This window comes from Fukomys damarensis, unplaced genomic scaffold, assembly GCF_012274545.1.
Source record: "Fukomys damarensis isolate Sample0158 unplaced genomic scaffold, DMR_v1.0_HiC HiC_scaffold_7, whole genome shotgun sequence".
NCBI classification, from domain to species: domain Eukaryota; kingdom Metazoa; phylum Chordata; class Mammalia; order Rodentia; family Bathyergidae; genus Fukomys; species Fukomys damarensis.
The window spans coordinates 30922444-30946420 of NW_022900919.1; the positions used below are offsets into that span (position 1 = coordinate 30922444).

The 23977-nt window shown below is 38.7% G+C and overlaps 1 protein-coding gene across 2 annotated transcripts in view; it reads left to right on the plus strand.

Annotated features, from left to right (window-relative positions):
• Kif16b (kinesin family member 16B) overlaps positions 1 to 23977 on the plus strand; it is a 486842-nt gene that overhangs the window by 388473 nt on the left and 74392 nt on the right. For both annotated transcript variants that reach the window (XM_010634116.2, XM_033761168.1), the window contains one exon: positions 19288 to 19454. In XM_010634116.2, the coding sequence (XP_010632418.1) occupies positions 19288 to 19293 (6 nt within the window). In that variant the 3' untranslated portion in view covers positions 19294 to 19454. The remainder of the gene's footprint in view (positions 1 to 19287; positions 19455 to 23977) is intronic.

Below are 23977 nucleotides of genomic sequence, written 5' to 3' on the forward strand. Positions count from 1 at the left end.
GAAGGGCAGATTTCAATGATAACGAACTTCCCCCTTTAAGCAGAAAATGAGAAAGATCCAGGTTTTGTGCTGGGCAGGATTTCCACACTTTGGGTGTTCTCTCTCCAAACCTTTCTGGAATCCGGATGGCTGTGTGCATCTATAGGCAACTCAGAATGAACAAATCACCTCCATCTCTAGCATTATTTCCCCTCTATATCAGCAGACACATTTCTGTAGATTCCAGAAGAGTACGCGATGCAAATATTTTGTCATCAAAATGTATTTACGTTCCATTTTCATCCTATTGAGCCAAAAGTCTCATATAGGAGTTTCTGGCCTATCACACTTTTTTCATCATCTGTTAATTTTCTTAAAAAGTGAGATTGGTGAGGCAGGTGGAGGCGGAAATATAATCGGTGGTGGTGGGGGTGGTGGGGTGAGGTTGATGAAAGGATTCAAGAAAGAGAAAACACTCATATACTGGACTTAATAATTCAAATGGTTTACTGGACATAACTATTGGCAAAAATACCCCAAGGTCATGGGCTTGGGAGAAAAATATTTTTATACTGTAATGGACAGTATAACTGTAATGGACAGGGCTAAAGATCGATTCCCCATTTAAATTCAGCTACATGTACCATTTCACAAATTACTTTCATGGCTTAACAGGCTATTTTCAGATAAGCCAATGAATGGTGTCTTTCCCCCATAAGATCAAAGGCCCAGTTGATATGAGCAATTTTCTTTAAATGTTAGACAATGTCCTTCTGTCTATTTTGCTGTTCAAAGGCTGCCTTATGTAGAATAGTAATGAGGTCTCCCTTCCTCATGCTCCTCCTCCTCCTTTAATGAAGGTCTCTCAGGCATCTGCAGAATGCAAGGGATATTTTTTAATTCTTATAAGAACCTGTGAGGGTAAATGAAGGAACCTCTAGGCTAGATGTTCAGACAGGCTAATTTCTTACCCAAAGACATCCAGCTACTGAGTTATTGAGGTGAGAATCCATTCAATGATGTATATTGTTCTTGTCAGCTTCGTGTTCCTCTAATGAAATATGTGAGATAATTAAAACATAAAGAAAAATGGTTTACTTTGGCTCATAGATTTAGAGGTGTCAGTTCAAAAGCAGGATGCCCATAACTTTGGGCCTCTGACAAAGCAGGACATCATGGTGTCAGGAAGCAGAGAGGGGGCCAGGTTCTTACTGTCTCTTCTTCAAGAGCACACCTCCTGGTATCCAGGACGTGCTTCTAGGGCCTTCTAAGGGTTGCCCCATCTCCCAAAGACACCACACTGGGAGCAAGTTCTTAACATGTGGATTTGTATCCCATGGCATCAGGAACTAGTAAGCATACCACCATAGATGAGAGGTGTCCCAGGAAGAGCTTTGAGCAATGCAGATTCCAGGGCCAGGGCCTTATCTAGCAGAAACAAGAGGCCCCCATCAGTAGAGAGAACTCAGATTTGCCTCTGACCAAGAGGACTACCCAAAGAGGTCGTTAGTGAGCAGAGATGGTATGGGGAGAGGGTACACCCAGTAGAATAGTAGCTATGACTCCAGACGCTGTACAAGGTTCCATAGTGTATCCTTCATGGAAGGATCATCCAGAGTTCAAACACTTTTGATCTTAAATTCAAATTTAAAGTATCAATTAAAAAATAAGTTCTTTAAACAAGTGGTGAAGTATCCCAATGCTGTTGAAATCCATATAAAATAGTAAATAGTCCCATTTACAGAATGATGCAAAATTGGTATTTAAAATATAAATATAATACACAAATGCCTGTAGGCAAATTTGTTTTAAAATGAGTAAAAAGCCAAAGAGATTTAAATGAAAAAAAAAGAAGGCTAGATAATGAAAAAGATTCAGTGAAGGATTAAGTATTAGATATCTTGATCATTAGATGCCTAATTAAGCAAAGTAGTTCTAAGAATTAGTTCAAGCCCAGAAAGATATGCTGGGTTCGGTAAGTGAGTGTAGAATCTTGGAGTGAGTTGGTAGAGCCCTGCCAGATGGCAAAGTCTCCTCGGACATCATTAGTATGTAGCGGGGAGAATTTCAGGAAACCTGAATGATGAGACTGTCTCTTATTTCTAGGTGGGTAGTTTTTCTGGACAGAATTACAGGGCATGAAGGTTGATTTGTTTAACAAGAAAGCAGTGAATTGTCCTCTGCACAGGCAAGTCATGGGCTGAGCAGAGGAGTAACCATGGGAGAAATGGAAGTTTGGGGTCCCATAGAAGCAGCAAGAGAGATGGAACAGTGCTTGGCAGGTGCTGAGTGAGAGACTCTGGACAGAACAAGATATCTAAAAGTAAGTTTTAAGAACTCCAGCCCCTTCACAGTTTTCTTGGATCATTTTTTAAGCAGATCTGGAATAAAACCAAAAAATGTTATGCTTCAGGTTTCTAAAGGCACATATGTGTTGTTCACTATGGGATACCTGGATAGGCAAAGACAGACTTCAGGGCTGCCCAACTGATTCAGGTTATAACTGACGGAAGACAGGTTGTGGGTATTTGCTAGCACTGAGCTCTCAGTTGCTCTTCCTTTCAAGGTTGTGCTAGGTGAGCAAAGACAGTGGGTTTCCAGCTATGTGACGTGAGAATGCATTTGTGGAAGTCTTCACACCAAAGGACTACAAACCAGAGAGCCTGAACTACTGGGCTGTAGAGGTGCTGGCTATTATTTTTTATTTCATTGAACTAAAAGACAAAAGTCTGGAAATTTCATATTAATACTAGATTTCCAGTTTCTCATGAAAAATGGAAAGATAAGGGAATCAGTTCCCACATGGCATGATTGCCTGGACCCAAGAAGTAGCTGTTCCTTTTTGGTGGGATGTGGGCTCCCAGCCAGTCCCCAGCCACACAGCACTCCATACTGTGCTGCCAGGCCCAAGTAATAATTTTTTCATTGAGTTTATTGGTACATTTTAGGTATACAATTCAGTTACATTCGTCATTGGGATCTTGTACCTTTACATGACAGGTCTTGGTTCTCATTTTTCCCCATTTCCCTGCCTTCCCTTCATCCCTTCTAGCCTTCCCTATTTACAAAGACTTTGTTTCCATTTTTTCCTTTTCTTGTATTTTTTCTTCTCCCTTTTTTCCTTTTCCCTACCCCTCCCACTTCCCCCATTCCTTTAGATGTTTTCTTCCTATTTCACATTATCAATTATGTATTTTGATCCTTATTTATACATTTAGTTTCTCAGACCAGAGAAACTATTTGGTATTTACACACGTGTGCCCTATTTATTTCACTTGAGTATGGCCTCACTGTTCATCCACTGATCAACAAATGTCTCCAGTTTCTTATTCTTTATGGCTGAGTAGTACTCTGTTTTATTTTTTTAAAAAACTTATCTTCTTTATCCAGGCTCCAGTTAATGGGCAATTGGGCTGTTTCTGAATTTTAGGTATTACAAACTATGCTCCTATAAACATAGGTGAACATGTATTGCTGTGGATATGATGTTTTTTGGGAAAATACTCAGCAGAGGTCAAATGGAACCTCTAATCCTAGTTTTTTTAGGCATCTCCATATGGATTTCTGCAGTGGTTGCGCCAGCCTGCATTCCCACCAACAATGGAGAAGGCTTCCTTTCTCCCCACAACCCCGCCAGCATTTGTTATTGGTAGATTTCTTCATAGCAGCCATTCTTTCTGGGGTGAGGAGAAATCTGTGTTGTTTTCATCTGCATTTCTTGAATGATCAGTGATGTTGAACATGTTTTCATATGTTTATTTGCTGCTTTTACTTCTTTGAGAAATGTCTGCTCATTTCAGATGTCCATTTTTGAATTGGGTCTTTATATTTTGGGGGCCTGATTGTTTTTTGAGTTTTTTATATATTCCAGATAGTAGACCTTTGTCTGAGGAACAGCTGGTAAAATTTTTTTCCCACATTGTAGGTTGTCTCTTAGCTCTGTTGGTGGTTTCTCTTGAACTGCAGAAGCTTTTTAATAAGATGATATCCAAGTTGTTGATTCTTTGTGCTAGTTTCTGTGCTATTGAAGATTTGTTCATAAAGTCTTTTCCTATGCTGATGTCTTCAGGAGTTCTACTTAACTTATCTTCCAGCAAGTTTAGTGTTTCTGTTTTAATATTTAGATTTTTAATCCACCTCGATTTTATTTTAGTGCATGGTGAATGATAGGGGTCTAGTTTTAATCTTTCAATCTGGCAGGTTGAAGTCCAGTTTTTCCAACACCTTTTATTAAAGAGACTATCTTGTCTCCAGTGAGGAAAGTGGTTGGCTCCTTTGTCAAAGATAAGGTAGCTGAGTACATCTGGAGTTATTTCTCCATCTTCTAATCTATTCCATTGATCCTTGGGCCTGTTTCTTTGCCAGTATCATGCTGCTTTTTATCACAGTGGCTTTACAGTAGTTTCAAGTTGGGGATTGTGATACCCCTGTCATGTCACTATTGCCTAGAATTGCTTTTGCTATTCTAGTTCTCTTCTGGTTCCAAATAAATTTTTGTATTGTTTTCTCTAGTTCTGTGAAATATACTGTTGGGATTTCAATCAACATTGTATTGAATCTGTATAGCAGTTGTGGAAGTATATGCCCAGGTAATTCTTGATGCTTGGCTCCCAAAGGCTCTGCCCTCCACCCTAAGCTGGAGCCCTGGGTACCCAACAGGCTATTGTGGATAGGTAAGTTAATCAAATATCTTGTAGACAGTTATACATGGCCAACCCTGGAGGAGCCAACATGGAGGACGATTGAGACACATTCAGTGTAGGCCAGCATTGTAGAAGAAGAGAAACTACTACACTGTGTGCTTCCCTAGGGATGAGCATCAGTGACTGATATTCTCAATAGGTATCAATCACCTGGGTGAAGAACCAAGATCTTAACTCACCCCTTCCAGGAAAGCTCTCTGACTCATCCCTTACCAGAAATCCTTCTTCACTTTCGTAAGCTTGCTACTTGACTTGCTTCTTCATTAGATGCCCCCCCATTTAATCAGCATTACCTAGGCAACTATACTTGTTGCAGTGTTATTGGTTGATCATAGTTTTGTCCCACCTCATGTCCACCTTGTGATTCCTCACTGGATCAGTATTACTTAATTTACTGTATTTTCAATCTTACTAGTTGGCTATAGTTTTGCTTCACCCTGAACCCACCTCACCTTGTGACTTTGTCCCATAAACCTCCTTTGAGTAGCAGGGTGGGCAGGCAACCCACTTTCCAGTCTCCCTGCGGTCTCTCTTAGACAGAAGCTATCTTTCTCTCAATAAATTGTTCCTACTCTTAACCTCTGTTGTTCTTAGAATTCATTGATTTTAGAGATCATGAACTTGCATTTCAGATATCTAGCAGGTTTGGGAATTACATCTGTTCCTCATATATCAAGGCAGCCAGGGCTGTATAAAAGTCACCATGACCGGGCACAATGTACACTGAGAGGATGAAGCCCAAACATGCTTCCCCTGAGAATGTTACGTGGTGAGGTAGAAGGACTCCCATTAGCTAGCTGGAGGCTGGCAGTTTCCCCCAACAACAGTGGAGGAAGCAAGCAGTGGGACATGTGGGGGCTAGGGCACAAAGCAGGGTTCCTGAAGTATACAACACTTTCCATGGGAGGCACTGATGAAGTGGGCTACAGCCAGGAAGTAAACATATATAAACATTTGATACAGAGGTCTAAAGCAGCAACTAGGATGGGAGAGGACAATAAATAAAGATAAGAAAAGATAAAGATGCTTTTGAAATGTATGCAAGTCAAGCCAGCCATCTTGAGGGTTGCCACACAGTACAAGGATGGGAAATCAATGGTATACCAGGAAGAGAACGCTGTGCACTGAATTAAAAAATTTCCTTGGGCATCTATGAGAAAACTAAGACATCTTCCCTGTATTCAGGTTGGAAACTCCTCCAAGAATTATGGCTTTTGTTTTTTTGTGAGTCACAACAGAAAGCTGGAGGAGGGAAAACGTGGGTAGGACCAGCAGAGCAGGGAACCTATTGTAGTGTTATTTTCCAGCATGTCGTGTGCTGCTGGAGAGAACCCTACTTCCCTGGAGGCACCAGCTCCCCACGGGACAGTATGCCTCTGCAGCTAAGAGAGCTGAGTGATTAACCCAGCAGGACCTTGAATCCTGTGTCTGCCTCTCAAGGAAAGTGAAAGTTCCTTTGAAGTCAGGGAACTTTCCCAAGAGCCTGCCCAGAACCTAAGTAAGCCTCTCTTGAGAGGGTAGCCCCGGGGAGGGAGCATTTTCCTACAGGACACTTGGGCTCTCAAGATTCTGAGTGTTGCTCTAAAGAATGTGGGGAGGAGAGTTCTATGTTTAATCACTTGGGTACTGGAGAAATCATTCTGAGAAGATTATGTGACAGTCACGACCACTTAAAGGAAGAAACTGCTCAGATGGCCTTACTAAATGCATAAGGAGTGCAGATGAATTGAAATGCTTATAATTGTCACGGACATCATTTCTATTATTTTAGCTCTTTGGAGAGGGAGAGAAAAGGAGGTTAAAGGTACTTTGGATTAAAAATGGTTTCCAAGAATGTACAAAGAAATGGGAAAAAAGCATCTTAATTCTATGAAATTATATGCAGCTAAAACTGTGCTGAATACTGCTATGAAATCTTCCTTGAGAGACTGACAGAAAGAAATTCGAGAACTCCTTTAATTACCCATCCACTTCTTTGAACCCAGTCCTTCCTGGGGTCCTGCCATGTTCCCCTCCCTTCTCCAATTCCACCAATTTTGCAGGTCTACCTTCTCAATAGCTCTAAATCTGTGTGGTCAGCATTCTCCTCCGTTCTTTCATTTACAGTTCATATTCAAACCACTGCCCTAATTTTGAAATGAAAATCTGTCCCTTGAAATCCCTCAAGAACATCTAATGGCTCTTTGGATAAAAGTAAAATCAAAATGTTAACAAGTCCTAGAGCTTTGCTTCTTGAAGTCTGATCCCTACTGATCCCTACTCTAGACCAGAGGCAGCTCCTCAGAGCTTATTAGTCCAACTGGAAAACTGGTTCCTGCATTTTTGCAAGCTCCCTAGGTAATTTATAAGGACGTTAAAATCTGAGAAGTCCTGACTTCATAGGTTGGTGTCTTATTTTGGTACTGGGGATCAAACTCAGGTCCTTATGCTTGTGAGGCAGGTGGCAACACCACTGAGCTAAATGTGCTATAGGTGGGTGGTCTTGGCCCTCTGCCAACCTTTTAGCAAACTGCATGACATGTATGCATCCCTGGGCAAGAGAAGAAATGGAGGTCTATCTGTCCTATGCCTAAATATTTAAAAATAATAAATCAATCTAGCTGTTGAATAAAATATGTTTTATCCTTCTCTTGACAAACAGGCCTTCCCAGTAATCTGGAAAGCCTGTTTGCTTTTAGAATTCCTGAATTCCTTGTGATTTTACACTAAAACATACCAAAAGGCCTTGAGCATGAATAGACCTCCAACATCTGCCCACTGCCCCCGCTCTTCAGGTCTACTTACCCATCAGCATATCCATCAATACCTCGGAACATGGGAACAGCTTCAGCAGGCTTTGGCAGCAGGGAGGGGTCCTTCACAGAAGGAAGTCTGTGCTTGAGGGATGGCCTAAAGGGGAGAATGGGCCGTGGGAAGCCATTGTTTCTTTAACCAGAAACCTTTTCCTTCTGGAGGGGAATGCTGCTGAATCAGTCTTCTAATGTCTAGGGACCTTCTTACCTAGGTTGCAGGTTAATACTGCCCTCTAAGCTCTTATATGTGGCCTTCCTCACTCAAAAGCACAAAGATCCTAGTCTTTTTTTTTTTTTTTAAGTCACTTGACCTTTTCTCACATCCAAGGTAAGGTATTTGCATTCCTTTATATCTCCACCTAGCAAAGTGTTTATCCTTCAAATTCTATGCTTAATACCATAGGCCCTTGATATATGAATTGTTTCCCAATAGGAAGGCCTGATGGAACCGACTTTCCTGATTTGGGACTTGCATGACAACTTGTGTGGCACTTGTGATCGGCCCTGCATCTCCTGTATATTTATCGAAGCATGTTTTCCCCATAGGAACACAAGCTCCTTTAGGGTAGGAACTTTTCCCTAGCATCAAGAGAAGGGTTTTATCATGGAATGTGTGGATTCACATCTATGGGGTGAATGTAGGTGGAATTCTTTTGTCATGAGGACAATTCGACAGAACAAGCTAGGATTTAATGATTAAGGCAAGTTTTCTTCTGTTTTTCGCATGAGCAGTTTTCAGGTGGTCATATAATGCTGAATAATGTCATCTGAAACATCTCCAGTGACATTTTGTTTTTGTTTTTTTGAGACAGGGCTTCACTATGTAGTGAGACTGACCTGGAACTCACTATGTAGTCCAGGTTGGTCTCAAACTCACAGTGATCCTCCTGTCTCAGCCTCCCAAATGCTGGGAGTACAGGCGTGCACCACCATGCCAACTTTTTTGTTTTGATTTTTGAGATGGGGTCTCACCATGTAGTTGAGACTGACCTGGCAATCACTATGTAGCCCAGGCTGGTCTCAAACTCACAGCGATCCTCCTGCCTCAGCCTCCCAAGTGTTGGGATTACAGGTGTGCGCCACCATGCCCAGCTTCCAGTGATGTTTTTAATAATCTGCAAGATGGATATAAGGTTTTACTATGTTTAGTCTAGAAAAGGCCATTTGTCCTCTTACAGAAAACACTATTTTGTCAAATTTTCCATTATTTCATCATTTTACTTTGGAAAATACATCATCTGTGCTTTTACTAGGTTCGGGTACAATATAGAGAAATATCATTCAACACTTTCTCACTTTTTGTATGTCTTTTAAATCATATATTTGAACTCTTCACATTTTAATAAACATTTTTTCAGAGCAGTTGTAAATTTGCAGCAAACTTAAGCAAAACATATAGAGGTTCCCTATGTAGTCCTTGCCCACACCCAAGCACCTCCTCCCTCATTCTCAAGAGTCCCCCACCAGAATGGCGCATTTGTTACCATCACTGAACCTGCACTGGCCAAAGCCTACAGTCTACATTAAAGGTTCATTCTATGTACCTTGGAGTTTGGAGAAATGTGTAATGATAGGCTTCCCCCACTGTAATTCCATCCAGAGTCTTTTCACTGCCCCGAAAACCCTGTGATCTTCTTCCTGACCGTCTTCACTCCAGTCCCTGTCAATAAACAACCACTTATTGTTTCTGAGGACAAATTTGACATAGTTCCTTCCATTCCTGTGTAGATGAGGCCGTTTTTGTCCTTATTTCTTTCAGAACATTTTCTCTTTGATTCTCCATAGCTGGGAAAGGTCACTACTAAGTGTTGTGGTCTTCGCGAAATTTATCCTGCTTGGTATTGTCATAGATTTTGGATTTGTAATTTGGTGTGTGACTTTAATTTGGAGGAAATTTTTGTCATTACGGTTTCAAATGTTCCTTGTCTTTGTCCTGAAATTCTCACTATGTGTATGTTATGCCTTTTGCATTTGTCCTTGGGGGATATTTTGCTTTATTTCTTTCAATTCTGTTCTCTTTGCTTTTCGGTTTTGGAGGCTTTTATTGGTATGTCCTCAAGTTCAGAGATTCTCTTTTTAGCCACATGCAGTTTATTAATAAGTCCATCAGTGATTTTATTCCTGTTACAGCTTTTTTATTGCTTTTTTTTTTCATTTTTTCTTAGCATTTCCACCTCTCTGCTTACATTGCCTGTTTGTTCTTGCATGCTGTCTACTTTATCCTTTAGGTCTCTTAGAATATTAATCTTTGCCATTTTAAATTCTCAGTCTGTTACTTCCAGGTTCTGATATTTTCCCTCTCCAAATGGCTTCACTTCTCTTCTTTTTTTTCCCTTTCTTTCCTCTTTTCCTTTTCTCTCTCTCCCTCTTTCTCCTTTTAATGTGTCTTGTAATTTTCTGTCAATAGTGAGGTGTGAAGTTGATTATTGTAAATAGCTTTCAGTAATGTGTTGATAAGGTTGTGGTGAGGGGGATATCCTACAGTACTGCAAATGTCTTAGTCTTTTAATGAGCCTACTATTCTGGGCTATATACTTAAATGCATCTGTTTTTGTCTTGCTTTTTATCCCCCTTAGGTGGGACAGAATGTTACAAGTGAGCTGGAATTTGGAGTTTCTCTTCTCCCAGGATTGTTAGATTCCAATAACATCCTGGCATTTTAGTCTGTGGTTAAATAGTTTCTCCTAAGGCAGCACTGTGTAAAGAACAATAGTGTTCTGGTGTATACTGTTTTTAAAAAATTAATTTTATTGGTACAATTTAAATATACATAATGATCATATTCCTTGAAGGGAATTTATATCTGCACATTGTGTATCTTTATTCCTCTTTCCCTCTCAATCTTCTCCCCTCCCTTCCATCCCCCTGTTTATCTACAAAAGCTGTTTCCATGTTTCCCTTTTTTTTCTAGTTTTTCTCCTCCCTTTTCCTGTTCTTCTCCCTTTCACAGTTTCCCTTTCCTTTAGAACAATTTCTTCCTATTTCACTTCATCTATTATACATTTTTGGTCCTTATTTACCCTTTTGGTTTCTCACACCAGAGAGACAATGGGATATTTACACATGAGTCCGATTTATCTAACTGAAGAGTATAGTCTCAAGGTGAATCAATTTAGTGATAAATATCTCAAGTTTGTCTTTCTTTATGGCTGAGTAGTACTCCCTTGTATAAAATGACCCACATCTTTTTTTATCCATTCATTAGATGATGGGCATTTGGGTTATTTCCAAAATGTAGCTATTACAAACTGTGTTGCTATAAACACGGGTCATTCCTAGATACATATGAATTACCAAAGCTGAATCAAGAAGATATAAAAATTCTAAACAACCCAATATCAGTCAATGAAATTAAAAATGTAATTAAAAACTTATCAAGACTTGTCATGTAGAGGTACAAGATCCCAACAATGAATGTAACTGTATTGTATCCCTAAAATGTACCAATAAACTCAATTAAAGCTGAAAAAAAAAAAAGAACGTAGATGCAAAAATCCTCAATAGGATGCTGACAAAGAGAATGCAGCAAATTATCAAGATTATACCCCATTACCAAGTAAGATTCATCCCACGGATGCAGGGATGGTTCAACACATGCAAATCAATGTAATATACCACATCAACAGAGCTAAGGGCAAAAATCACATAATCATCTCAATAGATGCAGAAAAATCATTTGACAAAGTCCATTACCCATTCATGATAAAAAAAAAACTACAGAAAATTGGAATAGACTGTCTTTACCTCAATATTATAAAAGCCATCCATGAAAAACCAACAGCCAACATAATACTAAATGGTCAAAAATGAAAAGCTTTCACTCTGAAACCAGGAACAAAACATTCTGGTGTTTTTCAAAGCCATTTCTTTTCTCCTCCACTTACTCGAAGTATGAGGGATTTTTTTTCCTCTAGAGTTTAAATCTGGCCAAACTTCTGAGGGGAGTGTGGAGTAACTCCATAACCTCTGAAGTTTTGAACTCTCAGGCTTGTGTACACAGATCCTTGAGCAATCCATCAATTACAGTTAAGGTCTTCCTGTCCTGCCACTGGTTCTTGCAGTGTTTTTTGTCCCCAGATCTCTGCCCCATGAGCTGTGATTTCCTGTCTTTGATGGTTTCTCTAATCTTGGGAGCAGGGGTTTGCTTTGTGTCTTCACCTCTCTTTCAGATCCAAGAAGTGTAGTTGATTTGGCAATTCATTCAGATTTTTGTTTGTCACTAGGATGGAATGGTGACTTCTGAGCACCTTATCTGTAGAACAAGAAACCAGAAGACCATTATATTTTTTTAAAACTAGTTTGCTATGGCTTGCCCAGATTTTTCAGCCTTTAAGGTGTAACAAATGACCCCAAACCTTTGTGGTTTAAAATAGCCAATATTTTACTTGGCCAATAATTTTGTGGGTTGGTTGGGATATTCTGCTGGACTGGGCCTGCTGGTCTGCCCTCTGCTAGCCCCCATCATGCACCTGTAGTCACCTGGTGGATCACCTGAAAGTTGATGGATCTAAAATGGACTCACATGACTGTCGATCCTGTGGCTATTAGATGGCCTGTTATTTAGCTTTTCATCACTGTGACCAAATGCTTGAGAAAAACAATTTAAAGAGATTTCAATTCCAAGTCGTCTGGCACCAAGGCAGAAAAAGGAGGAAAAGGTAGAGGAAAACCACTCATAACATAGCAGCCAGGAGACATAATTAAAGGAAAAGAACCAGAGATAGGACAGTGGGCCAAGGACAAGATAGACTCTTCAAATTGACCCAAGTGACTCCTTCCTCTCCCTGCTCCCTTCCTCTTAATAGCTCATTCAACTGTAAAGTTATCAATGGATTAGGACTCTGAAGAAATTAGCCTCCTTATGATCCAACCACCTCTCTAGGCTGCACATTTGAATGCTGGGGAATAGTTCATATTTAAACCATAACAGCCAGGGTAGCTGGGTTTTCCTCTGCATGGTTCCTCAGTGTCATGAGGCCAGAAAATGTTCATTTATATGGTGGGCTCAAGGTTTGAAGTAAAACCAGAGAAGATAAGCCTCAAGGCATACTCTTAAATCTTCAGTTTGTGTCATGTTTGCTAATGTCTCGTTGCTCTAAAATGTCTCACAAGAACAACCTACAGTAAAGCAGTGGAGCAGTAAACTCGACCCCTTGATTGGAGGAATTGCAAAATTGTGGCTGTTTTTTTCGGTCTACTACATCATACACAGGGCATGATTTGTCAAGATAATCCCTTCCTCCACAGGCTTGCCCTTTAAAAAGATACCTTGGCTTTGTCAGCAAGAGATATATTTAGCAATTAACAAATAAAACTAACTCTGGATTTGATAGTGTGGCTTAAAAGTGACAGAAAATGAGTAATGGGAAAGCTTGTGTGGTAGTGTCTGAAACTGATTCTGAAAGAAAATGGACCTGCAGTCACCGTTCAAGCTAGAAGAGTTCATGGAACAATATGGTACCCATTGAATTTATTCCAAGAGGGCAGCAGGAAAAAGATGGGGGCATCTGTAGTTCCTATTCCGTCCTCCAGGAAACCTGTTACAGTGTATATTTTTAGAAGATAGTGCAATCTGCTCTGTCAGATGGAAGCTACCACGATTCATGTCTGAGGGCTATGAAACTTGGGAAATATCATATTTGACTGTATTGCCAGCACAAAATTCATCCAAGGGAAACAATGTAGGGTCTCTTAAAATTCATCTGCTTCAACCTTACATTGCCTATGGAATGATGAAGCATTGTCAGCCTAGGGCACCACCCTGGATCCAGAACCTGATTAGAATCTCAATCTAATTACTAATTTGCAGCATTACTTTTATAAAGTGAGCCAAATAATCTGTGTAATTCCTCACTTTTCTCATCCATAGGATTGAGATAATGATAACACCCACCTAATTGGTTCTTTTGCAGATAAAGTGGGCACATGTGTCTACAACACTTATAATTCAGTTATCATATATAAATAAATAATGCGTGACAGTAAAACAAGAGAGGAAAGGGATTTTCAGGATGACATTCCTTAATTAGATGAGTTAGTTCTGTATTATACTCTTTTATTCTCCTGTACTCAAGTTGAATGCTTGATTAAGCATCGTTTTCTCCTTTGAGATAGCCTATATCTTAACATGTTCAGCAGCGCTAATATTTAATAATTTTTTAGGAAGGAATGGGAAATAGCAACTGAATCCATTGCATGTGTGGTCTTTCCCATATACAAATTTTAATTTTTAACACTTCCCAAGTGATTATCAAAAGCAATTGTGGTATTGCCATGGGTATTTTTGGAGTAACCATCAAAAGACCAGATTTCTAGATCTGATACAGCCACAGATTAGGGGGTAGTTTTGGGGAAATATCTTTAACATTTCTGAAATCTTTTCAAAGTAAAGATGATGAAACCATACAGATTAGTAAAATCTACATGGATCAATTGTGTTTGGGAAACAAGAATAAGTGGTTCAGTGGGTGATTCTAAAGAATGACATGAATATTTTGTGGTGAGTGGTATAATCATGAAGGGATAGTCTAGGTGGTATTTATTTTCTTGGTTTTTGTATGAAGATGGAAATGTGGGAATGGTGTTTAATTCTGAAAAGTAAAAGTAGAAAGAAGTTTTGGTGAAATTATGATATGTATTGGCATCTCTGAGTCTCAAGTAATCTCATGAGCTGTGGGGACTGAGCATGGGAATTTGAGGTAGAAAGAGGTAAATCTATAAAGTATCTGGAGCCATTGCCATACTCAGAACCTTGATGAATGTAATGTAATTTTGGCTGGCAAAGAGGTCAGAGGTATGCTCTTTCAATTCAGTAAATATCTATATGTTATCTAGTGACTTGGAGCACAGTACATAGGATAAGAGTTGGGAAAACCAGTTTATTTTATGAATCCACAGGTGGCCATAAATGCCATGTGCCATCCTTAACTGTCATAGGGTACCAGATGGAGATTCTTGAACATGAAAATGACTATGGGGTAATAGGTCTTGACTGGAGCTTTGGTGCCCTTTAACTACATCATAGGTGTCCATCATGATAGATAAAGATGTGTGTGATATGTGAATTCTCAATTGGAATTGGTGACTGCACAAATCTGAGACTCTTTTTGTAGGTCTGAGGATGGTTAAATGTAGTACTTTTGTTTATTTTGCAGCAAAGTGTAGCTGTAGGTTGAGGATACATGGAAGAAGATTATAGTTAGAGCTTGATACAGACAATATTTTCTGGATGTAGTCTACAGAGTAACTATCAATTATTAGTGGGATAACAAATTCCACTTTCCATACCAGAATATAGGTATTCCAGTTCTCCAAGTTAGGCATCTATCTATATCTATATCTATGTCTATATTTATGCATGTATCTGCAGTTTGAGATATAAGGAGTTGGATTTTGTCCAGTTTTGTAGAGTACATCATCTGATAAGTCCCACAGTTATTCCTAAAGAAATGTCCTCTTACAGGACACAGTGTGTCTAAAAAAGTATCATATTTTCTGCCACATGTGTTTTCTTTAACTCAAAGGGCAGAACTTGTAATGCCGAAGTTAAGCCCTCACTAATGCACAACCAGTCCTTTGTGACCGAGGACATTACTGGAAGTGGAGATTTGAACAAGTTGATTAAGGTATAGAGAATGGGTTGGTTGAATCCTCTGGTAATTTCAGTGGTCAGTCAGTACTGAAAACCACCACCCTGGAAAATGAGTCCCTTCAGTCCTTAAAGAGCAGGAACCCAAGAAAAATAACATCATTTGCTCAGAGTCTCCAGGCACATCTGGATTTGGGTCTCATATTGGTCAGTGAGTCTCCTCTAAGCTTTCAGAATGGTTTTATAAGGGCCCCTTCCTTTATGTTCTATTCTCTGTCTCTCAGGCAAAGTCACAGGTGTTACAGGCAGACTCATCAATAACCCATGTGTATATTAAAGCAAAGCATCCAGCAGTTACTTTTATGTTTGAGAATTTAACAGACAGAGGTAGAAGGTTGCTCTTGAGTATGTTTCTAAGCACTACAGTCTGAGGTTTATTTTCATTATGCACTAACCCCAAATTTTCAATTCTAGATGTTTAGGTCAAAATACTTAGAGATGGTCAAAAGCTTTGCAGAATCTGATCTTGTTTAATTTGAGCATTGATCAATTTTGAATGTATGGGAAATAAATGATATAAAACACATCTAGTTTCCTAATCTGTCAAATGAACAAACCAGTACTTCCATCTTATAGTTAATTGGGAGAACTAATCACATATAAAATATTTAGGTGGTGCCTAATGCATAGTAAGTCCTTGATAAATGAGACTGCTTATATGAATGATTTAGGCTTTACTGGGGTTATCCTTTAATTAGGTAACATAAAAAATTGCATAGCACACTTTTTCTATGGTGTTAAGAGATTTAGTGTTCAAGAATGAGCATTTTGCTCTTTAAGTTGCTCTTGTCTGTATATGGCTCTAGTGCAATTAAGTGAGTTGTTTTCCCTTCTATTCTGCATTTTGTCTTTCAGTGGGAATAATGGGCAACTGCAAAGCAATTGATGGAGCTTTCTGAGCTGCAAATCTAACTCAGTTATTAAGATAAGCAAGCAAACTCATCTACACATTATTCTAGTAGAATAAACTGTCCTAGAACTTCCAGGAAGCATCTGAATTTCTCCTATTAGAAAATTTTCCTATTAGAAACTTCAGCTATTGTCCACTAACTTTGGGGATTTTTTCCTTTAGAAAATATGAAATTCATGTTTTGAACTTGAAAATTGAAATTCTGAATCATAATTATGGTTTAGCTTTTATAAATAGCTAATCTTTTAAGCTTAGATAAATTCAGTGATGTTTCCCGTATAAGTAAGGAAATCCATAAAACAGGCTTTAAAAGGAGGAAAAATAAACAAATAAGAACAAGAAGCTCCTATCAATGAAGATGCTGCAGTGAATTGGGCATATTTCACAGTCTTCTCACAGAGGCACCAGGATATATGGCTGATTCAATACTCCACAGGGGAGCTGTAAACCAAAGGGATCCTGATCATTTAAAGAGAAAGAAAAGGCTTCCAGAGATGCTACAAATAAACTAACAACTTCTTCTTAATGAATTCAAATCATCTTGAGACACTGGCATTGAACAAATGAGAGTTTATTGGTTGGCTACTGCTGCATAACAAGCTGCCCCAGCCCTTAGTAGCCTAGAATAACAGTTGCTATTCTCCGTGGGTCAGCCTCTTGCTCAGCTCATTCAGCTGGTTCTTCTGCTGGTCTTGCTTGAGATCACTCTGCTGGCAGTCATCTAGGTGCTCAACTAGAAATGGCAGGTCTAAGCTGACTTCCCCTACATGGGGCGGGTGAGAGCTTGCCTGCTTCTGGGTCACGCGTCTCCAATAGACCAGGTCAGCCTTCGTCATGTGGCAGCAGTATTCCAAGCACACAAAGTAGACATTCAAAAATCACTTAGAGTCTAAATTCAAAAGTTGAAAGATGTGAAAACAAGTTAAAAGGCTAGCCCAGGGTTGTTAAAAGAAAATAGACTCTACTAATGAAAATAATTGTGAAGACACTGTAGCCATTTTAACCTAATATAGGTGGGGGTGGGGGGAAGAAGAAAGAAAAAACAAGAATAAAAGGAAATAGGAAAAAATACTGTGTACTAGTAATGCACCATGTGACACATCTTTCAGTACTGATAGCATTTGTTAAGAGGTTGTTGCCACAATGTATGCACTTGAAGTTATTAGTAATTTTATTTATAAACAAGAGTTGACCACCACATCCTTGAAAACATCACTCATTTACATCACTCTGCAGTTGCAATCCCAAGATCTTGTATTTGGACTATGTTTTTTTGTTTGTTTGTTTGTTTGTTTATGTTTTTAACTTGGAGGAAAACCAAGAGTGAAAGTGTTTGGTTGATTGTTTCTGGGGTCAGTTTCAGCACCTCACGTGTCAGTAGAGAGTTGCATCCTCTTTCTTAAATACAAAGACTCTGCATCCAAGTTTATTGATACATAACATATAGCCCCACACTCAAGATATGCTCTACCAGCAGTGCTTTCCAATCTCCTCGTTTAAAGGCAACTCAGGAATGGGGAGTCATCTGTGAGCCTCCGTTATCAAGGTGTCTTTTCCAGTGGTTGTAGAGTTTTCTGATATAGAGCAGAATTTTCTGTAACATCAACTTCATAAAGTATGACCTGCAGCTCTATCTGAAGTACTTTGATATTCTCTTCTGCTGTCCTATAAACATAAGCCTCATATTCTATTCTAAGTGCACCTACACTAGTCATAACACGGAGACTATGTCATTGTGCTCCCTACCATATCAATCATGTCTTGGAACTCAATTCTCTGTCTGTATTAGGAAATTTTGAGAACTTACATAGGTACAAATTTCTGTCAGGCTCTGGCCTGAGGAAACAGTTGATTGAAATTAAAGGCTTAGAGCAGAGCTGATTTGTGATTATAAAATAAATTAAATATATCACTTAATTCTTTGAGGCAGTGCTTCCTTAGGCCAGGAGGCTGATTCTCTTGAGAGCCCATTACCATAGGCTTGAAATTCAAAAAGAAAAAAAAAGAAAAGAAAAAGCTGGTGAATAGAAACTCTTATACAGACTATTCTGTCAGTATAAGGAAAACTATTTTAGGTGACTCCAGTATTTCCTAAATGTGATGGCACATCAGAATCACCTGAAATTTTAAAAATACTACAATCGTAATGCTTTAGTTTTCAGCTATAAATTATTTACAAAAATGTTTTAAATACTAAATGTTTAGTCAGTGCCTTAGGATTTTTCTATGTAATCATTACCACTATCTCAAATAAGATAAATAACTTACTCTTTTTCCATTCTGGAAACTTACCTTATCCCCTTTTCCATCCAATTCCCTTTTGCACCCAGAGCTCACCTGTTTCTGACTTTGGTCACCATAAATTAGTATAGCCCGTTTCTACACTGTGTGGATGAATAAGTCCAACTTCTTGCTTAACATAATGGTTTGATTAAATTTTGTTGCTGTCAACAGTTCATTTTTATAAATGCTGAGTAGTATTCCTTCACATGAATATACCACCAACTTATCTATTCTGTGTGTACATTTAGATTATTTCCAGTTTGGAGCTATTTTTCCTAAGGCTTTTATGAATATTCTTATACAAGCCTTTTTGTGGACATATTTCTCCATTTCCTTTGGGTAAATATTGAAGTGTGAAATTGTTGGATTACAGGATAAATATATGTTGTTTAATTTTCTAAGAATCTGCCAAATAATGATTGTAATGTTTAATATTAACATACCAACCAGAAATGTGTTTTCTGAGTAGCTTTTAAAAATTAGCAATGACTGTTCTTCGATATCCCTCTTTGACTGTATAAGATATTATAAGCACTTATGAGTAGAAGTTTGTATAATTATGGTCTATACAGACAATATTTTTTCTTTTTCTTTCTTTTTTTTGAACCCAGGGTATTTACGCTGAGCCACATCTCCAGCATCCTTGCCCCCTTTTCTTTATTTTGAGATGGGATCTTGCTAAGTTGCCCAGGATGGGCTTGAACTTGGGACTGTCCACCTCCATTATAGGTGTTCACCATGATGCCCAGATACAAGTACTATATTTAATTAGCAATTAAAATATCCTCATACTAATATTTTTCACACTTTGAAGTTCTTTTCTGTTATTATGTCATCAACATTTTAAAATCAAGATATAATTCACATGCCATAAAATTCACCCATTTAAATTGTTTAATGTAGTGATTGTCAGCATATTCTCAAGATTTGTGACATTGGTCACTCTCTGATTGCAGAATATTTTTGTTACAGTGTTGATTTTGAGCATACCCCAAAGGCACCTGGATTGAAGTAGCTCGGCTGATGGTGGAAGATGGGTGTGGCCCAATGGAAGGAAATTATGTCACTGGGAAATGTCCTTGAAGAGACAACGGGACTCTGACCGCTGTATCCCTCTTTCACTTCAGAACTGCCTGGAGGTGAGCAGCTTTCTCTGCCACATGTCCCTACCGTGATGCACTCACTTCCTTGGCACAGCCCATGAGCAATAGGCCAATGGAATATAATCTGAAACCTCTAAAACTGTAAGCCGACTTAGATACTTCCTCTTTTGTTACAGTAATGAAAATCTGATGAATACAATTTTTTATCAAACCCAAAGGAAACTCATACTCATTAGTTGCTTTCTATTCTCTACTTCCCCCAGCCCATGGCAACCATTATCTACTTCATATTTTTTCTTTTCTTTACTTTTTTTTGGGGGGGTACCAGGGATCAATACTTCATATTTTTTCTGATTGGCCAATCTTGAACACTTAATACAAATTGGCTTTCACATCACTTAGCATTTTTTTCAAAATTTACATGGCTGAATAACATTCCAGTATATGAATATTCTGAATTTTATCAGTTTATCAACTGATAGACATTTATGCTGTTTCTATTTTTGGTGATTATGAATAATGCTGCTATAAACATTGTATACAGATTTTTGTTTGGACATATATTCTCAGTTCACTTGAGTACAGATTTAAGAATGGAATTATTGGGTCATGTAATAACTCTACCTTCTGAACAACTTCCAGATCCTTTTCCACAACAGCTGTGCTATTTTGCATTTCTACCAGAAGTATGTAAGACTTCCATTTTCCCTACATCTTTGCCACAATTTTTTATTTTGTGGCCTTTTCGTTGTAGCAGTCACTTTGAGTCCAAAGTGATACATTATTATAGTTTTTATTTGCATTTCTCTGATGACTAATAACATTGAGTATCTTTTCATGTGCTTAGTGTCCATTGTGTGTGTTTTCAAATCCTTTGCCACATTCGAAAAATTGGATTATTTATCTTTTTGTCATTGGATTGTAAGAGTTCTAGTACTTTCCCAGATATATACATGTTTTGCAAAAATCTTTTACATGCTATGAATTATTGTCTGGGTTTGTTTTTTTGTTTGTTTTTTTTTTGTTTTTTTTGGTGCCGGGCATTGAACTTGGGCCCTAGTACTTGCAAGGCAGGTGGCGGAACCACTGAACCAAATCCCCGACTCCCTTCTCAGTTTCTTAATAGAACTATTTGAGCACAAAACGTTTAATTTGGTAAAGCCTACTTTCTTTTTTTATATGGTTTGTTTATACTTTTTAAAAAATTATATCTAAGAAACCCTTGCCTTTCTAAGGTCATGAAAAATTTATGCTTAAGGATTACTTTAAGAGCTTTAGCTTTTACATTTAGGTCTTTCATCCATTTTGAGCTAATTTTCGAATATTATGTGAGGTAGGAATCCAATTTTATTTTTCTGTGTAGATATACAGATGTCTCAATATTATTTATTAAACAGACTATTCTTTCCTCATTAAATTTTCTCACTATCTTTGTCAACAATCAATTGGCAATAAATGTAGGACTTACGTTCTGAATCTCTATTCCATTCTCTTACTAATACTGCACAATCTTGGCTACTGTAGCTTTATTGTACATTTTTAAAATAAAAAATGTGAGTTTTCCAAACTTGGTCTTTGATAGAGTTTATGCCCCTTTTATTTCCGTAAGAATTTTAGAGTCAGTTTGTTAATTTTTGGTCAACTCTGCTTCTCATAGAGATTGCACCGAATTTGTAGATCATTTAGAGAATATTGCCGTGTTAGCAATAATGATTCTTCTTATCCATGAGCATAGGATATCTTCTCATTTATTTAGCTCTTTATTTTATTTTATTTCAGTGATATTTTCAGTGTACAAGTCTTGCATTTTCTTTAGTAAATTTATTCTTAAATATCTCATTATTTTGTTGCCATTCTCATTAAATTGATTTTTGGTCTGTTCATTGTTACTATGTAGATTTACTCTGGAGATGTTCATGTGATCTTATGAAATCTTGCATTCTGGAATAAATGGTGTATAATCCTTTATACATGTTGCTGGATCCTGTTTGCAGGATTTTGTTGAAGAGTTTTGCATTTATATTCACAGAGGTGTTAGCCCTCAGTTTACATTTGTCATGATATCTTTGTTTGGGTCAGTATCAGTGTAATACTGGCCTTATAGAATGAATTTTGAGATATTTCCTCTTATTTATTTCAGAAGAGGTTTTAGAAGATTGCTATTAGTTCTTTAAGAGGTGGATGGAATTTACTAGTGAAGCTGTTACTTTTCTTTTGACAGAGTTCAATCATTTTATTTGCTCTATGTCTATTCAACTTTCATTTGCATTCTTGAGCCCATTTTGAGAGTCTGTACCTCTCCAGGAATTTGTCTGTTTCAACTAGGCTTTCTAATTTCTTGATGTATAAATCCTTTTTGTACTTCTTAAGTTGGGTTTTAATGCTACCTCTTGCATTCTTGATGTTAGTAATATGAATATTCTTGATTTATTCTGGTTAGTCTGACTAAAAGTTTGTCATCTTTTTTGCTGCTGTTTGTCATTCAATTGATTTGTGTATTTGAATCTAAAGTGTGTATCTTTAAAAAAATACCCTTGATGACCACCTCTGCCTCTGCAGAGTGGGTCGAAAGACTGGCACAGTCAGGAGGTCTGAGAGCGTGGGGGAGGGGGTTAAGGGGAGTTATGGGAGTTCAGGGGCACCTGCACGGCTACCTTCCTGGCACTGGAGCGATGGCGGCTGGGGCGGGAGAAGGTGTGCCTCCTAACAGTCTTTAAGGTGGCACCACAATTTCATGCTTCCTAGTTACTGTTCATGTTTTTGTTTCATCCTTTCTTCTTGAATGTGGATGGTGCCTGTGACTGTAGTCAACAGTTTACAAAAACTTTGCCACTGCTGTGACTTTATTTTGACCATAGGAGATGTCAAAGTGACTAGATATTTTCCTGATAATGTTTTATTACATAGAAAGATATTCTGCTTATAGACATTTTATGTGTGTATGTGTGCGTGCGTGTGTGTGTGTGTGTGTGTAGGCAGTGAGGATCAAATCTAACCCTCTTTTTTCAGATTCAAATATTATTTTATTTAGCTGGATTGAGGTATAACTAACAATCTCTGTTACTAGTTTTGAAGAGGCCAGTTTCCATGCTGTGTGGTATGGCCTGGCCTTTGAAGCAAGCCACATGGCAAAAAAACTGCAGGAAGCTGAGGAGCTGAGGGTGGAGCTGAGGGTGTCCTTTGGCCAACAGCTTTGTTTTGTGGCCACAAGGAAAGGAATTCTGCTAACAACTTCAGGTTAGAAATAGGTGCATGAGAAGCCAATGACTCTTATAGAAAGCCTGAAAGCCAAGATAGAATAAGAATGATGATCATTATTTAGAAAAAAAATATGTTTTCAAGGTGATACATTTTGTCTGATCTCTGCTTCTTGATATGAAGAAAGTTTGAGAAAAGATTAAGGGATCTAGTTTGTCTTCCTGTTGGAGAAATAGAAAGAAAGAGACTATTTTTTTCTTTCATGGGAAAATTACAAATTTTCCTCCAGTCCCTCCTGTAGTTGGGCAATAATTCCTCTGATTCCCAGGCCCTCCATAGCATCTGATTCAGGGGCCTTAGCCAGATTCCTGTGAGGTCTTTTGTGGGGTGTACCATGTGGCCCACCTCCCTCACGATTTTCCCAATGCTAGGGCATGAAACATACATCTCCTGGATGAGTTGTTACCAGCAAGCATCTGCTCTTGGCTTCCCCAGCAAGGTGTGGAGTAAGTCTGTGTGCTGACACCAGGGAATATATCATTCCACCAGTCTGGTGGAGACTGGGCTGGTGTCTTCCCAGATGTCTGGTGCATGGCTACCCCTGGTTGTTACAAACAGTGAACCTCTGGGGAGGCCAGCTGTGCCACACAGCAGGTGACAAACACTCCCTGAAGGCAGTAGAGATTAATGAATACAAGGAGTTACCATCCCAGCTGCCCTAGTCTTGGTATTGCTGCTCTGGGCTCTACTGCCTTCATCTCCACACTTGGGGCAGCTGCCACACAAGAACATGGCCCAGGTGTAGCACAGGTGTCATCTTAGAGCAGATGCCCTTCAGTACAGTCCCTGCATTACTCCCTAGATCTCATCATCTAGCAAGTTAGCACGGACACCTGTGTAATTAGATGTCACTTTGCCATTTGGTTGGCAGAGGACACCTCAGGACTGTTGATTTTTGCCTTCTAGGTAAGGGGGATGCTTGCTAGCCTTGAGTGTTCTTGGAGCTTTGGAGCCAGCTAGGGCTTGCCATGCCTTTGTGATGCCTTCACAGCAAGAACTGCGTCTTTTGTGGGCTTAAGGAAACCTCCATTCTCTTATGATGCTGTTGAAATCTGTGAATGTGAATCTATTAATTTTTCTAGCAAGATTATCCACATTATACCTTACTGAGATTTTTCTCCCCAAGTACTGTTCTAAGCACTCCAATTCTTGTAAGAACCCACTGAGGTATGTATCATTAGTATATCGATTTTCAGATAGGAAATTGATGGCTGGAGATTTGGAAGTAACTTGCTTAAGGTTGCACATCTAGGAAGTAGTTATAAGGATTCAAACTCAAGTCACACCACCAGTGTGTCTAT